We start from the raw sequence: 14,959 nt of genomic DNA, 5'->3' as shown, positions 1-14,959 counted from the left end.
TGCATAAGATAATCAATCAATCAAAGTTCCTCTTTTCTGTAAAATGGAAAAAAGGAACGATTTTGATTGATTGATTCTCTTATGCACTATGTGTTATGTGTTATGTAAAATTTTATGCTGCAGTCTTTTTTTAAAATAGATTAAACATATGATCAAAGTTTGCAAGTAATATAAGTTTTGGTATCTATGTTATTTTTGTATTTTTACAAATTTCAGTTCAAGTACAAACTATTCATTCATTATTTGTCTGTTTTAAAACACAGTCCTAAATTGAAGTTGCAGTACGTGATATCATAAATTACATTTACAAGTAATTTAATATTTCTAATATTAATAATCATTTTTTAAACACATTGTAAAGAATTTATGGCGAAAAAAATCCTCTCAGCGGAATTCAAATTCGTCGAATCTTTCATTTTATGTATGACGGGCGTCTTACAAACTATCTAAACATATGATATTTATTGCAATAACCAGTTGTATATTAAAAGAATGTTTTTTTCAGGTGATATATAAATAATAAAAGCAGTAATAAATGAAAATACCGAGAAATGTTCAACATAAAAAAAACGAAGAATGCTATATATGTGATTAAATGTGGGTTTTGGTACCTAATAATATTTTTGTATGAATTTTATGATTTTAAATTTACAAATATTTTTAGGCATTCAGATCGGCTTTGACCAAATATAGCCTTTTTTGTTTATTTGTATTTAATATTTCTCAATCGATTTTCATTTACTACACGGAAAAAACAGCTATAGTTGCCATAGATGACCAAAACTCGCCCATCAATACATTTTTTGATTATGAGAACTGATAGTATGATTATGATAACCATAAGATTGGCATATCTTAATGGCTCTATTTGTTAAGATATATCTATCTTACTGTTATCACAATTAAATGTTGAGCGAAAATTATCATTATTTCCAGTTATGGCAATCGTAACATTTTTTCCGTGTAAAATAAAATAATTCTACTCCATTTTTTGATAAAATAGTATAATGCAAGTTATCAAATGTTTTTATGTCTTCATGTATTAATTAAGCAAATAATTTATTAATCTCTTAAGAAGATTTATCTTTTTTTTTTTTACAAAATATAAAGTCAAATAAAAAAGGATGGAAGATGTATGTAAAATATGTAAATTAAAAACATATATTAACACCTTCAGATGTTATTTTACTTTCGACACATATCGTTATCCATAATATTCTATAATCAGCAAAATGGATCTAGATTCATGCTTTAAAAAATAAATGCATTTATAAATAGCTAGATTTTAATTAATCGCTGTGATTCTAAGATATTTTGTTTCTGTAACATTTATGTTTTCAGATTAGAGCAATTTTGTTACTTAAAATAAAAAAAAAATATATACAATATATTTCTTTATATTTGTTATTTATTTTTCTCATTTTATTTTTGGGTAATTAGCGACCCCGCGCGATTAAATATTTTTGCGTGACTAATTAAAAGTTAACGCGGATTTAATTAAAAATGTTGCAGTCGTTCGAAATGATAGGTGTATTTGTCTTGTTAAATTAGAGATTTAAGTTACGATCTGATCGACGATCTGTTCGACGTTTGAAAGGAAATCAGATACAATCGCGTGAACGTATCGATACTAGAAAAAGAGAGACGCTTTTAATTAAAAATAATTATGCCTTGCACACACGCCATGCGTGCAGGTTGCGTTTAGCTATCACCGCGTGAGAGACGCCAGCAGGCGGCGGAATTTGAATATTAATCGAGATCCGGTGATCGCGACAAATTGCCTATCAAAATGTAACGTCAGTCTCGTGATCGTCTACGATCTATATCGTTCAACGGGCAGGTTATTATTATAGGGACGACTCGTTACAAGATTCCGGTGTAAATATCGCAAAATATTAGTTCGTTCGCTGCAGCCTTTTCATCTTTCTTTCTTTTATGTGCGCAGTTTATCTCTTTATTTGTTTTTTTTTCTGTTTCCTCTTATATGTATAAAGGTGTAATTTCATGCAGCGAAAGAAAGCTGACTTTTTATCTCCATTTTACCACACAATAAAAGCAGCATTGATTTTTTGATTGTACATTTAATATAACGAATGTTTCCTTTTATTGTTTTTACTAGAAGAATTTAGATTGAGATTCTGTAGCTCTGTTTATTCTCTTAATTTATGGAAATAGTTATTTATTTTAATTATGATTTTTGTTCTTTTCTAAACTTATCATTAATTTCTTTTTTCTTTATACGTAAAAAATTAAATCATTTATTCTCTAATTTAATTCACATAAATCAAACGAAAGTTTAAATTTTATTTAAAATTTTTACATGCTGTATAATGTTGCTCTTTTATTCACGGAAAACGTAATATATTCTTTTTGTATTTATTTAAATATAAAAAGATAAATATATCTTTTTTTAAATAATCGCTATGAGTAATAATTTTTAAAAGAGATTAACGACTTATAAAATTTTAAAATGAATTTTATTAATTTTCTACAGATAGAGTATTTCAGTTTATTATGAAAAACGAGAATTATTATATAGATGAAAAAAAATTTTTTTTTCACCAAATAAAAATATTTTCAACAGCACATTTTAAATGGAATTTTCAAGCCTGAAAGCGTTTAATGATCATATCCTCGTAACGCGAGTTCACTCAAGTCGATATTGCACCCTTCGCGCCGTACCATTTTTCACTATTGTATCGCGAGCAAAGCTATCTGAAAGGGAGGTATATTTCAAGGTTATTCGGCTGCTTCTACCACCGAGGGCAGGATCGACCCAATCCTTCTCAACGAGGCTCCCAGGCTGTTGCCGTAGCAACAGACCAGGCCAGGCTTTCCTAATACATTCCCACCTACCCTCGCATCGTCGAGTTTTTCCTGTCGGTCTCGAGGGTGGCAAGTGCAGGCGGTCGGAGATCTTCAAAAGGAAGAAAATACGGATTTCACGAGCGCCATTCGTTCGGCTTCGAAGCGTCGACTGGGGAGGGAGGATGGCGAGATCCGACGAAGATCGTTTGAAAAGGGGTTGGAGAGGACCGGGGAATAGGTAGAGGGTAAGAGAAAGGAACGAGAAGTGGCAATAGGACGGGCGTTGCCATGCCGACGAATTATCGTTTGCGCCCCTGTGCGTCGCTGTAAAGGGAGTCATCAGCACCCTTCGTATGGTACATGTATCTGGCTCCGCCTCTGGGCGCCGACGACATCGGTATGGATTTTTTTTCCCTAGCCCGTCGTTCTCCACTTGAGAACGGCGCGACGCCGGCGACGCTGGCGACGCCCGAATTTCGTTCAGCCCACGTTTCTCTTTCGCCCTTCTTTCTTTTTTCTTCGCCGTCGCGGCTCGAGATAGATCTCAGAGGAGATCTCTCGAACACGCCCGGATCGCGATGACCTTTTGTCGCCGGATTTTCGCCTTCCTTTCTGTTGTACGACACGAATGGCTGACTCGATGCGGGCGGTTACGTCGGTGACGTCGGTGACGGCTGCGGTGACGACGACGCCCAGGCACTCGAAAGCTTCATAGGCGAACGACACGTCGCGCTCTGATGAGTTTGAAGGGCGCCGCACTGGGGTTGCGATTCGGCTGGGAATTTCAGGACTGAAGATGCCGACCCTCTTCTCCATTTCCTCCCGTTTGCTAATTGACATTGCCGCCATTCTCCCATGTGCGAATACTTATATGTAGGGTTGGGTAGTGCTAAGTTAAAAAGATAAAAGTTATGTTAAAAAGTTAATTAATTTTAACTTAACTTAGTTACATTTTAGACTCTTAACATTTTAATTTAGTTTAGTCACATTTTATCGGTAACTATTAACTTTTAATTTGATTTTTTTGAAATCCTTAGATACAATGCGAGAAGTTAATGAGTAGCGAGAAGTTAGTGAGAATTTAGTAATTTTATATTGTATCATCGTTACTTGTAAATCAAAAATAAAAATTCTTTTTAATAAATAAGCTGTGAGAAAGAAAAAATACAAAAAATTATGTAAAATAGTCAATTTTCTTTTTTTTTTTGAATGTTTGATTGAACTAAATTTAACTTTTAACTTTTTAATTACTTATTTTATTAACTTAACTTTTAATTCAATTAATTTTATTATAGATTAACTTGTATTTTAATTAAGTTAAATTTTCAAGGCTGTTAATTTTAACTTAACTTATTGTTAGTTAAAAAAAAATGTTAACTTATTCAACTCCGTCTATACGACGTACTGAGATGACTTTTTTCAATGTTACAAAATTTTCTTGCAAATATAAAATTAAATATTGCTTTAATTTCTGTCTTTTCGAGAAAGTATAGCTCTTAATAAATATTGCTTTTGAAATTTTTGATATTTAGAAATTTGGCTTTAATTTTTTTACAAAATTTTTGAAAAAATATAACTTTTTAATTATTTTTCAGAAGATTTATTTAAAACATAGTTTCCAATAAAAATAAGTTTTAAACAAAAATATTTTGAGCTGTTATAAAAATATTTAAAAAATTTTGGTATATTTTATTATAATCTTTTGAAAATAAAATTTTTCATATTTAATCTATTGAACAATCTTAGTATAAATTGAAATAAAAATTGTTATAAAAATGAAAATAATCTGAACAAACTAATAGATGTTCTATAAATTAAAAAATTATAGAACTTAAATTAAAAAAGCGATCTTAAATTAAAAAGAGGGAGTGCGCAATAATTCAATTTAATTTATAGCTAAAATGTACACATAATACTATTTTGAATTTGTATAAGCGGTACGATATAATATATAATTAAAAGGCAAATTAACGAATAAGACTAAATTGAACGTAAAATGTTAAATTGTTATTGAAAACTCAAACATTTAACGTGGATGAATACTATTAAAATTGTGCACTTCACTTGCAAGATTTATCGAGTTCACTACAATTGTACAATTAATATATCGCTTGCGTGACCATAACGAATAATTGTCACATACTGTAACAACGTTTTTGTTATTCTAGCAGTGATAATTGCAATTAAATGAGTCTTACGGTGTAATTAAAGCTTGCGAGCGTACACTAATTCGACAATTACATTTTCAGAGTTGTAGTAGTAAGATGAACATTACATCTCGTATACTCTATAATTTTATTCTATATATATATATATATATATTGTTTTGCTAATTATTATTTACGAAAGTTGTTAATTCCTTTTTGAACAATACAAACATTTGCTTTCCTTCATCTTTTTGCAGTGATAAAAAAATATAATATAATAGCAAAAAAAAGCAGTTTTTGAGACGCTAAATTTGGAATAAAATTGAAATTACGATGGAGATATAAATAAAATATTAAAAATTTTAAGTTGTGTGTGTGTGCAACATGTATATACAGGGTGTTCCCGGATTAAACCGCCAAACTTAAAATATGAATTCAGAATCTCAAAACAAATAAAAATTTTCCTCTGGTATGTTCGCAAATGTTTCGTTCAAGAGATATTTACTTCTGAAGTTACAGAACTATACGAATGAATAATTGAATATCTTTTGTTTTTGTTTTGAAGCTAAAAGGTTATTGATAGACTTTTGTTCGCAAAACTCGTAGTTATATATCGTACTTTGTTGCAATTAGTTCGTTGAATACTTTTGTAAAAATTTATAATCATGCCTCGTATTCTAGTGATATCGTATACTTATATTATATCATTAGATTTTTTGTATGGAGTACTCTGAAACAAAAAGTGTATGCAGTGCCTTCAATCATTAAAATTGTGCACGAAAAATTGTGCAAGCGTGCGAAGAAATTACAGACATGTACGATCAACCACTCGTTCTCTCGACAGATGTAATGCTTGTTTCTGAACTGGAGATCATCATTTTGAACAAAACATTTAATAATTAAATTATTATTGTAAAGCAATAAAGAAGATAGATCTTATTTCGACATTATTCATCCCTACAATTCTGCATAACTTCAGAAATAAATTTCTCTTGAACGAAGTATTTGCGAGCATACGTCTACAAGAAAATTTTTGTTTGTTTTGAGGTCCTAAATTCATATTTTAAGTTTGGCGATTTAACTTAGGAACACCCTGTATATATATATATATATACATTTGTATTTTAAATATGAACTTTCATAATTTTGAATATAATTGTAACATGTAATGATCCATATAACATATGCTAATATTATTTCGTATTGTATACCATAATTTACGTTTAATGAGAATATGTCACACGATATATCTCGATATATATCATATCATATATCACGATAATAACTTTTGATAATTAAAATTTCTGTTATTTGAATTTGATATATTATATTTATATTACAAAAATTGCTGTAAATGTCTAATACGTAAATATATTTATTTCTTTATGAGCAACAGTTTTAATATATAAGTATTTATATTCACTAAGAATGTGTGAAGCAGCTCTCATAAAGAGAAATGTTTAAATCACCATTATAACATTTGAGCTATTACTGATGATAAGTTGTTTATAATATATATTAATATACACCATATTAATATTCTATATTAATCTATTGTATCATAATTATGTATCGTAACTTCAACTTATAGAGCAACTATTTGAAATCGGATTTATGGAAATACTTGAAATATCATCAAGTTCAAGTCTGAGCGAATTTTTTGATGATAACAAAATCTTTATTATATTTACATCTCACTCTTAAAATTATCATCGAGAATTCCTTGATGAAGTTTTTAGTCCTATCTACAGAGATAATTAAGTGTACATTGCTCTCCATACGTAACAATGACTTTGTCTACAAAACGACTAATTGTAAGTTCCTGCTATTTGTTTTTTTATCGTTTTCTAGGGAGAAACTCAACTTGCTTGCTGGGCAAATTTCTGCGTTCCGCGTCAGTTGAATTGCACGGTTTCGATTATCGCTAATTAATGCTCTAACGAGTGCTCGTGTCTGGAACGGTGATCCGGTGAAAGGGGCAGTCGAGTGTTCTCGAGTTAATTTCTATGGGGATTTGAAGACAGATCAATGCGGGTCTCCTGTGCTTCTCTTTTTCTCTTGATTCTATCTTTCTTTTTTTTTAAATACACGGATTGAATTAACTATGGATTGTGAATAAATCCGTCTGCTTCGCAGCTATGAATTTCTCCGTCATAAACTGCAATTACAGTACGAGATGTAATACAGCTGCAATACTTTAGAATACTTTATTATACAATATTTGAACACGAACTTGCAAACTCATTTTTTTTTAAATAAATGTAGTACCTATGTTAAAAATAAAGTTTGACTGCTGATCATTAAAAAAAGCGAATATGGTTTTATTGCTATTTAAAAATTACTTTTCAATAGTCTTATCAAAAATATAACATATAAGCAAAAACAATGTGAAATGCTATTATTAAGTGAAGACAATGGATACATGCTGAAAGTAGTACTTCAATTGAAATTCAGTTCTATTTATTCTGTTTTACAGCAGTAAATAAAACAAAAATACAAAAATATTTTCTCACAAATATGATAACAGAACTGGCTAAAATGAATAATGAATGAAAAACAATATTAATTTATAGAGAAGCCAATTAGCAAAAGCTCTCGATAGCGCTCATGTCAAGAGAGAGGCAGCACAAATAGAGAACAAATAATGATAAAATCACGAAGATCAATGGAATTTTAGTCGCATTGAAAGGTCATGTTGAAATTCACGCTTTTTGAGATTGCATTTGCTTCGCGTATATCCTCGAATATATCGCAGGGTTTAATCCAAAAATATTTCTGTGTGTACATACCGCACATACAATCTGCGTGATCCTTCTCGATCACAAAGAGGATCATGAGAATCAAGAATTGCGGTGCGCATGTGCGTGTTCGTACACCGACACGTATCACAAATCTTGTGTGCATTGTATGTAGTAGGATGAGTGGCACTCGGAGGGTCGAGGGTCCTTTCACGATACACAGACGGAGACCCATAGGGTTTCCCTCCGTATCATGAGTTCTCCCCACCCATCCATCTTGGGTGGCCTTTGCGAAATTCTCGAGCGAGATGGTCGACGCCCTTGTTGAGAGCATGCAGGCAAAGAGAAGGGTAAGTCGTCGGCCATACTGTCGGGGGTGTGTCCGAGGGTGGAGACCCGACCGCAGGTTTCCATGACAACCTCGTTCGGTCTCGACCAGCCGGAAGTGACGGCCGCGATGCGCTCAACCCTCCAACCGGAAGTCGCTGTAAGCGGAAGTTCGCCGATGGCAATGGGAGCCTCACGAGGGAGGAACGAATGAGGAGACCGGGAGGAGATCGGGACGGGGGTGGCGGGTTATGGCACGGTTAGCTGGCAAAAAATGAGAAAGAACCATGCGATCCCTCGTTGATACAGCTACGGCGAAACGCACCCTACCGTGACGTTGGATGATCGATGACGATGCCAGGACGTGCGATGTATACCATGTATATGTGCGGTACCTACCAACAGTGTGTTGGTGTGTCCTTTGTTTCCCCTATGCTACGTTGATACCCGATTCAACTTAATCATAGGTTTCACGTAAGTGCATTAGGATGTATCAGATTGACACGAGCGCGCCTCGTTTGGCACATCGTGGCGCATAATGAGACGACATGTAGTCGTGACGAGAGGAAGCGACGCGTGTATTAATTTATCTGATTAAAATCGCAGTGGAATTACAGGTGGATTTTACCAGATCATCATCGGGATACTCGTTTTTAGCCTGGAAAGACTCTGAGTTACGCGGGAGAAATATATGTTTTTCATGTTTTAAATCTAATGGATAATATACTGTATAAAAAAAAAAAAGATAAAATGTTAATTCTAACTTAAAGACATGTAGCGGACTTTCTGAGATATCTGAGACTTTTCGTATAAAAATGTTAATTTTAACATATGGTATGTTTCAAAAAGTCCACTATATATATGTACACTGAGAAAAATGGTCTGGTTGAATTAAATAGTAATACTGATAGAAAATGGACGAATCAGAATTTTCTAGTTAAATCTGCTAGAATTCTAGTAAAAATGAGGATTCTGGTAGATTTTACCAGAAATATTGTATTAACCAGAAAACTCTGATTCGTCCATTTTCAACCAGAAATTTTGTTCAGTGTACGTCTTTAAGTTAAAATTAATTTAATTTCTTATACAATGTTATCTTCTTATCAGAAATAAGATGAATAAAGGAGGGATACACAATTAGGAATATAAATTTTTGAATTTATATATATGATAACAATAGAACTATCATCATAAGGGAAAGATCTTACTTTTATTACCGCAAGTCATAACATAATATCCGGTATAAACTAAGATTACATACAGTACAATTAAGCTCTTAATTGCTGAAAGTATCCGTGGATGAAAGCAGTGATGAAAGAGAAAAGAAATCATCGGACAATCATTATTTTCCCCTTGCGAGGGAAAAACTCTGAGTTTCCCATCGTGTGGAACAATCGCTTACTTACAACCGTCGGCGAGCCGTTACTTACAAACGCCGCGAGGAAAAAGGGAAAACATAACGAGCAAAATAATCTAATCTTTTCCAATGGCTGCTTCCTCGCGGTCTTTCACCACCGCACCGAGTCGAGTCGAGTCGTGCCGCGCCTTCGTACGCTCGAGAAGCGCATTACAATCTCTCGACGGAGAAATCGTAATCCTTATTATCTTGATAGATGCGGCCCTCTCGTTAGCAACGACGTATTCTTTGCTCGCGCTTTACGAGCTGTAAAATAATTTAGTCGCGCAGGTAGGTGCGCGTTTCACGTTGCGTGCGGCGTCCCGTTATAGGTGATTAGATACTCCTCTGATCGACGCACCTTCGCGTATAAAATATTTACGCATGCCAGACGGAGATCTGGCGTATCTCTCGCGAGATATCGCGTCTTCGTGCGAGGAGCCTGCGAGAGAACGCCTGCGTTCTCCGCGAGGGAGATCTTCGAGATCTCTTCGAGATGCGACATTCGAGCGCGGGATGCCGCCGTAGGGAAACGGTGTGTATGTTTCCACCGAAATACACTTCGCATCGACACTTAAGCCGGCTGTAAATCATCGTTAGAACTCGAGTTCTCTGATATCGCAATGCGGCACCGGTAATCCTCGATTTCATGCCGTGTGTTTCCTTCCAAGCGGTACGTAAGTACCATCACACCCGCGAGAGAACATCGTGAGAGCGATGATTCGATCGGTGAAATTGTACGATAGTCCGCGGGCGAGAATACTGATGAATTTTCCCGTAACGAATAGAAATGCGGATATCATCCTGCTTCAAGAAACCTCGTTTCTTGATGTTTATGACATGATAGTTTTGTATCGCCGTACTCGAAAGCTCATTTCTTGCTGGATATACGTTTTGACGTATTACATTTAGTAGGTTTTCAAGTGTTTGTCTTTTGTGCTTTTTATATTTATTTTATATTTATGCATTTTGATTAAGATTATTGCAAGCATGAATGGATAAACAAATGAAAGGTATACGTTATGCGAAAGTAAAACGAAGATGACAAAAATAAGATTTGCGAAATTATTTTTATAGTTCGTAATTGATTATATTTAGAAAAACGCAACAATGGTAATTATAAAGATGAAAACTACACAATTTTTTAATAAGTATAATTACAGTACACACATACATCGTTGAATAACGAATATACATAGTTAAGTTAACTATTTAATTAACTATTTAATAATTGCAATGAATAATTTATTCAATTGTGTACATTAATCCTACGTATAAAATTTGTATAACTTTCACTTTTATAGCTGCTACTTTCATGTCACTTTTTCTCTGAATGTAATATTTAATTAATTAGTAATATGTATTAAGTAATATGTATTATATATCGTTAAAGAATTTTAATACACATAAATGGTTATGAAAAACAAATCGTTATCTAATTGCACTAATTATTAAAATCCGAAATTAATTTTTATCGAGAATCTTAAAAAACAAACGAAAAATATAAGTATTATATAAATGAATCTCTTAAAATGTTTTAAAAATTTACGAAGAATGTACGTGCCAGCCATTGCGATGCCAATTAGATCAGCCATTTGAAATACTGAAAGATATCAGTTAATGAAGATATCGACTAATGAAGCTCGTTACCTCGCAAATATGATTACATAGTTGTAACCGCCGAACTTATCTTCTATAAGCTGAATATTTATTTATATTTACGGATTCTCATTCAGTTATTGCATATAGTAAGCATACGTAAGATTAAAGGATTAAATATATAGAGGAAAGCTCCCTATTAATGAGATAGATGTCTAATATGAGATAGTGGCATTTCTGCTAAACTAATAAACGCTATTTATTGATTCTACCATGAATTTATTGTTCTTCGGTTGAAAACTATTTAGTAGAAAATTCATTATTGGATCATGCCTGTAGTTATTGTAAAACAAGATTTTAGAATTTGGATGTCTTCAAATTTCATTGAGATGAACATTTAAACTTTGTTTATTATTTAATAAATAAATATTTGGCAATTCTTCATGTAGTGACAGAGTAAGGTCGTACTAATATATAAAAATACGGGATATGTTGAATTGTTTAATTACAGAAGTTAGATTTGACGGTCGTAAAACCATAAGGCGTGGAAATCGTAATATGAGATATCCATGGTATTTCTAATATGAAATAACCCATGCTCCTATATTATAGTGAAAATCGTTGCTAAAGTATAAATATTATTGTACAATAATAAAAAAGACAACGGAATGAAGAGTGCCTATATCTGCGATGCTTGATTCCAACTACCTGAAAATGAGTTCTGGATATAATCTATCGCGTGCACATTTTTCACGCACGCTGACTGTGTTTGTTTGTATTTTAGGAACATTAAATAAAGTTTTTTAATTGCAATACTGATATACTTTGCTGATTTTTTTTACTGTCGCTTTCTCGAGGCGTCTCATATTAGGAGAATTTGTTAACTTTGCGAATTTTGCTCACTTTTTACATTTCTTTAATTTTCATAAAAAAATGAAATTTGAATTAAATTTTATGTAACGTTGTCTTAAAGCTTATTAAATTCCCTTCAAAATGACCTATTATTTTTTTAAATTCTGTCTATAGGCTTCTAACATTTACCCAAAATGATCGGTATCTCATAATAAGGACTTTTCTTCTACGTATCGTCATATATATTGTATATATCACTATTTTCAATGATAAGTATGATATGTTTAATGCGCAATGCAAATCGATCATTGCTATGTAGCTTATAATGTTTAAATATTTGTTCAAATTAATTAAAATTGTTAATTTTCCTTTGGTTTTCTTTCCTAACATTACTTTTAACAGGATAGAGAATCTAAATTACATTCCAATTAATGTTAATTCAAGTCTGTAGGAATATTCTGTAACAATTAACCAACAATTTTATCAAAGATCTACAATTGTATGATGTTACACAAATTTTAATTATACAAATGCGTGTAAGAAGCCTATATGAGCCAGCACGAAATACGGGTGTAAAAATTATTTTATTTTAAATATAAATAAGTACATAAATATTACATAAACGTTTCGATCCTTTGTTTTGGATCTTCAGTATGAAAAACATATTCTGTACTAAAATTTCTATAAATTGCGATGTGTATTATTCGCATGAGAGCATCGTTAATAAGTTGTATGTCGATGAGTGTAATCACAGTGATTTTTTCGGTAACATTTAATTATACACTTTCTTGTATTTCGTGCGTAAATCGGAGCGATGCAACGGAGCATTGTGTAATTTGTTGGGGACGGATTTTTTCGAGATAATGGCTTCATCCATTGATTGGCCACGCCCAGTCGGCCATTTTTGCTGAAATTATCGAATTTATAATTAATTAATGCTGCACTCTCCTCGGTAGCATCGGTTATATCAGCGGAAGTGAAATTTTTTACAAGTTTTGCGATGTTATACATTGATGCGTTTGCGTGATTTTTTTCACTAACGCATGATATTATCTGCGAAAGCAGAACATAATCTCAAAGAGATCAGTGTAAATTAAATTTTAATTAGGCGTAGTGTTCTGAATAAATGAGTCGAAAAGGCCGGAATAATGTTTCTTACGTTTTTCCATGATCTTAAGTATATGTTGTATTTGGTGTTATTTCCTACTTGATCAGTAACAAAAAACTTGCTTATTATTGTATTTATATATAATTATATATAAATAAGTACATACATATACACTGTTAAAAATAAAATGTTAATTTTAATATTCTTGCATGCTCAGAATGTCCTCTACACGTCTTTCAATTAAAATTAACATTTTATTTTTAACAGTGTACGTAAAATGTACATAAAATGTGTGAATACTATTATTTTATATTTGTACGTTTTTATTTAATCAAGAAATTAATATTTTATTAATGTGTTCAGTGTAATATGTAAAAAAAATAAAATATTAATTTTAACTTAAAGACGTATAATGGATTTTCTGAGACATGCAAAAATTAACACACAAAAATGTTGATATACAACTTTCGATAAAATTGCAAACATTACTGTTATTATGATTTTCATTTATTTCTCACAGAGAGAGATAAATTTCTTCCGAGACTATATAATCACTGAATAGATATAATATTATATAAAAGTTAAAAGTATAATATATTCAACAATTCACGTGTAGAAAAATAAATATACTTGCACGTATGTGTCTATACACGTTTTAATAAGCCGATAATAATGAATTAAATTGAAAATTTTATCAAATTTAATTAATATACTGTATAGAAAAATTAAACGTTAAATTAGCGTTGATCACGTGCACGTGATTAATTTGTACCGTTTTTTGTTACAGGTGAGTTTAATTTATCATTTGAATCACATGATATTGCTCTTGAAGATCAGAGGGCAAGATTCAAAACTAGTACACTGCGGAATTATCTGTTATCAACTGAATAATTAATTACTGGTATGTTCTCTTTACTTATATTTGTTTGGCGCGATATATCCCTGAACCAATAAAATAGAACAGAAGAAGAATGTTAGAAAACGCGAGCGTAAATTGTTAGGCAATTTTATTGTGAAGAAGCAGAAAAACGTAAAGGAAACATAATTTGATTATTAAATTTTGTTACAAATTTCGTTAAACGCTATTTTGAAAATTGTTTAAAAATTTTTTTAATGAATATATTACAAGTGTATGGAACATTTAATGTTTTTAAATATTCTATTTCTATGCAGTATGGAAATTACGATGCTTTTGTACAAACGTGAATTAATTTACAAAACATTCAATTTAAGATGTTTCTTTTATTTCTCTTATAATAAAACTTAAATTGTATTTTTAAATTTAATTACCGCGATGTTCCTGGTCTATTGCTCATTCAGCCTTGAACAATATATTCAGGAAGACAGTAAGAAAAGGATAAAACAGGATTATATTTATACTAAAATGCAGTATGACATATGCAATTAGCATTTTTCATATTAATGAGGCAATCAGAAGTTATCGTCTTCGCGCGTTTAATCTGTCGTGTCAACCGCGATCAATTGAACTGTTTGTAAATTATAGAGTTTGTAGATCATTTTATTGAAGTATCCATGAGATATCGAGATTAAAAGCGGTTATGTATTTATAAAGATACGGATAAATCATTCTATTTGATTTCTGCAATCAAAATGTAAATGGTGCACTTCTTCTTTCCCGGATATCGTTGCACATGTCGTATAGGCATGGTGAATTTGCGACAGTTGGTTGTCTCAGTGTGATAAATGATAATGTTATTTGCACCGGAAGGAATGTTTCACCATGGGTAAATCGATTTTCTATCGCTACGTTTTGTTTCGTGATTTATACGCGCTTTGGATTCTTCTTACAAGTATCGAGCGATAAATACGTGCTGCTTTACTACTGCAATTCACACCAAAATAAAGAATAATTCAAAAATTGTTATTTTCTTGCGTAATCATCATCACGGTAGTTGACTTTATTCGTCTTGATTAATAATTTACTCAAGATTTTTTTTATTTCATCTGGAGGTTCTTTAATCGC

At 31.9% G+C, this 14,959-nt stretch overlaps 2 protein-coding genes across 5 annotated transcripts in view; one reads left to right on the top strand and one right to left on the bottom strand.

Moving 5' to 3' along the window:
- MESR6 (misexpression suppressor of ras 6) overlaps nt 1-14,959 on the top strand; it is a 697,505-nt gene that overhangs the window by 66,841 nt on the left and 615,705 nt on the right. The window lies entirely within an intron of this gene.
- Nucleotides 1-14,959, bottom strand: part of LOC105144965 (uncharacterized) — a 141,103-nt gene that overhangs the window by 54,783 nt on the left and 71,361 nt on the right. The window contains exons 2-4 of one of the 4 annotated variants that reach the window (XR_015544325.1): nt 7,745-12,774; nt 2,857-3,697; nt 1,080-2,715 (exon numbers count right to left, since the gene is read on the bottom strand). The exons of 1 other annotated variant lie outside the window; for it this stretch is intronic. Coding sequence is in view for 1 of the 3 variants with exons in the window: in XM_087403767.1 (XP_087259893.1) it covers nt 3,459-3,697; nt 7,745-8,027 (522 nt within the window). In the remaining 2 variants the exon portion in view is untranslated. Of the gene's footprint in view, nt 1-1,079; nt 3,698-7,744; nt 12,775-14,959 lie in introns of those variants that run through there. 2 more of the 4 variants (XR_015544324.1, XM_087403767.1) reach the window with 2 other exon arrangements.

This window comes from Acromyrmex echinatior, chromosome 3 (assembly GCF_024713525.1).
Source record: "Acromyrmex echinatior isolate Ae372 chromosome 3, ASM2471352v2, whole genome shotgun sequence".
NCBI lineage: Eukaryota > Metazoa > Arthropoda > Insecta > Hymenoptera > Formicidae > Acromyrmex > Acromyrmex echinatior.
The sequence above is the reverse complement of the archived record's forward strand: the minus strand, read 5'-3'. Positions and strand labels throughout refer to the sequence as shown.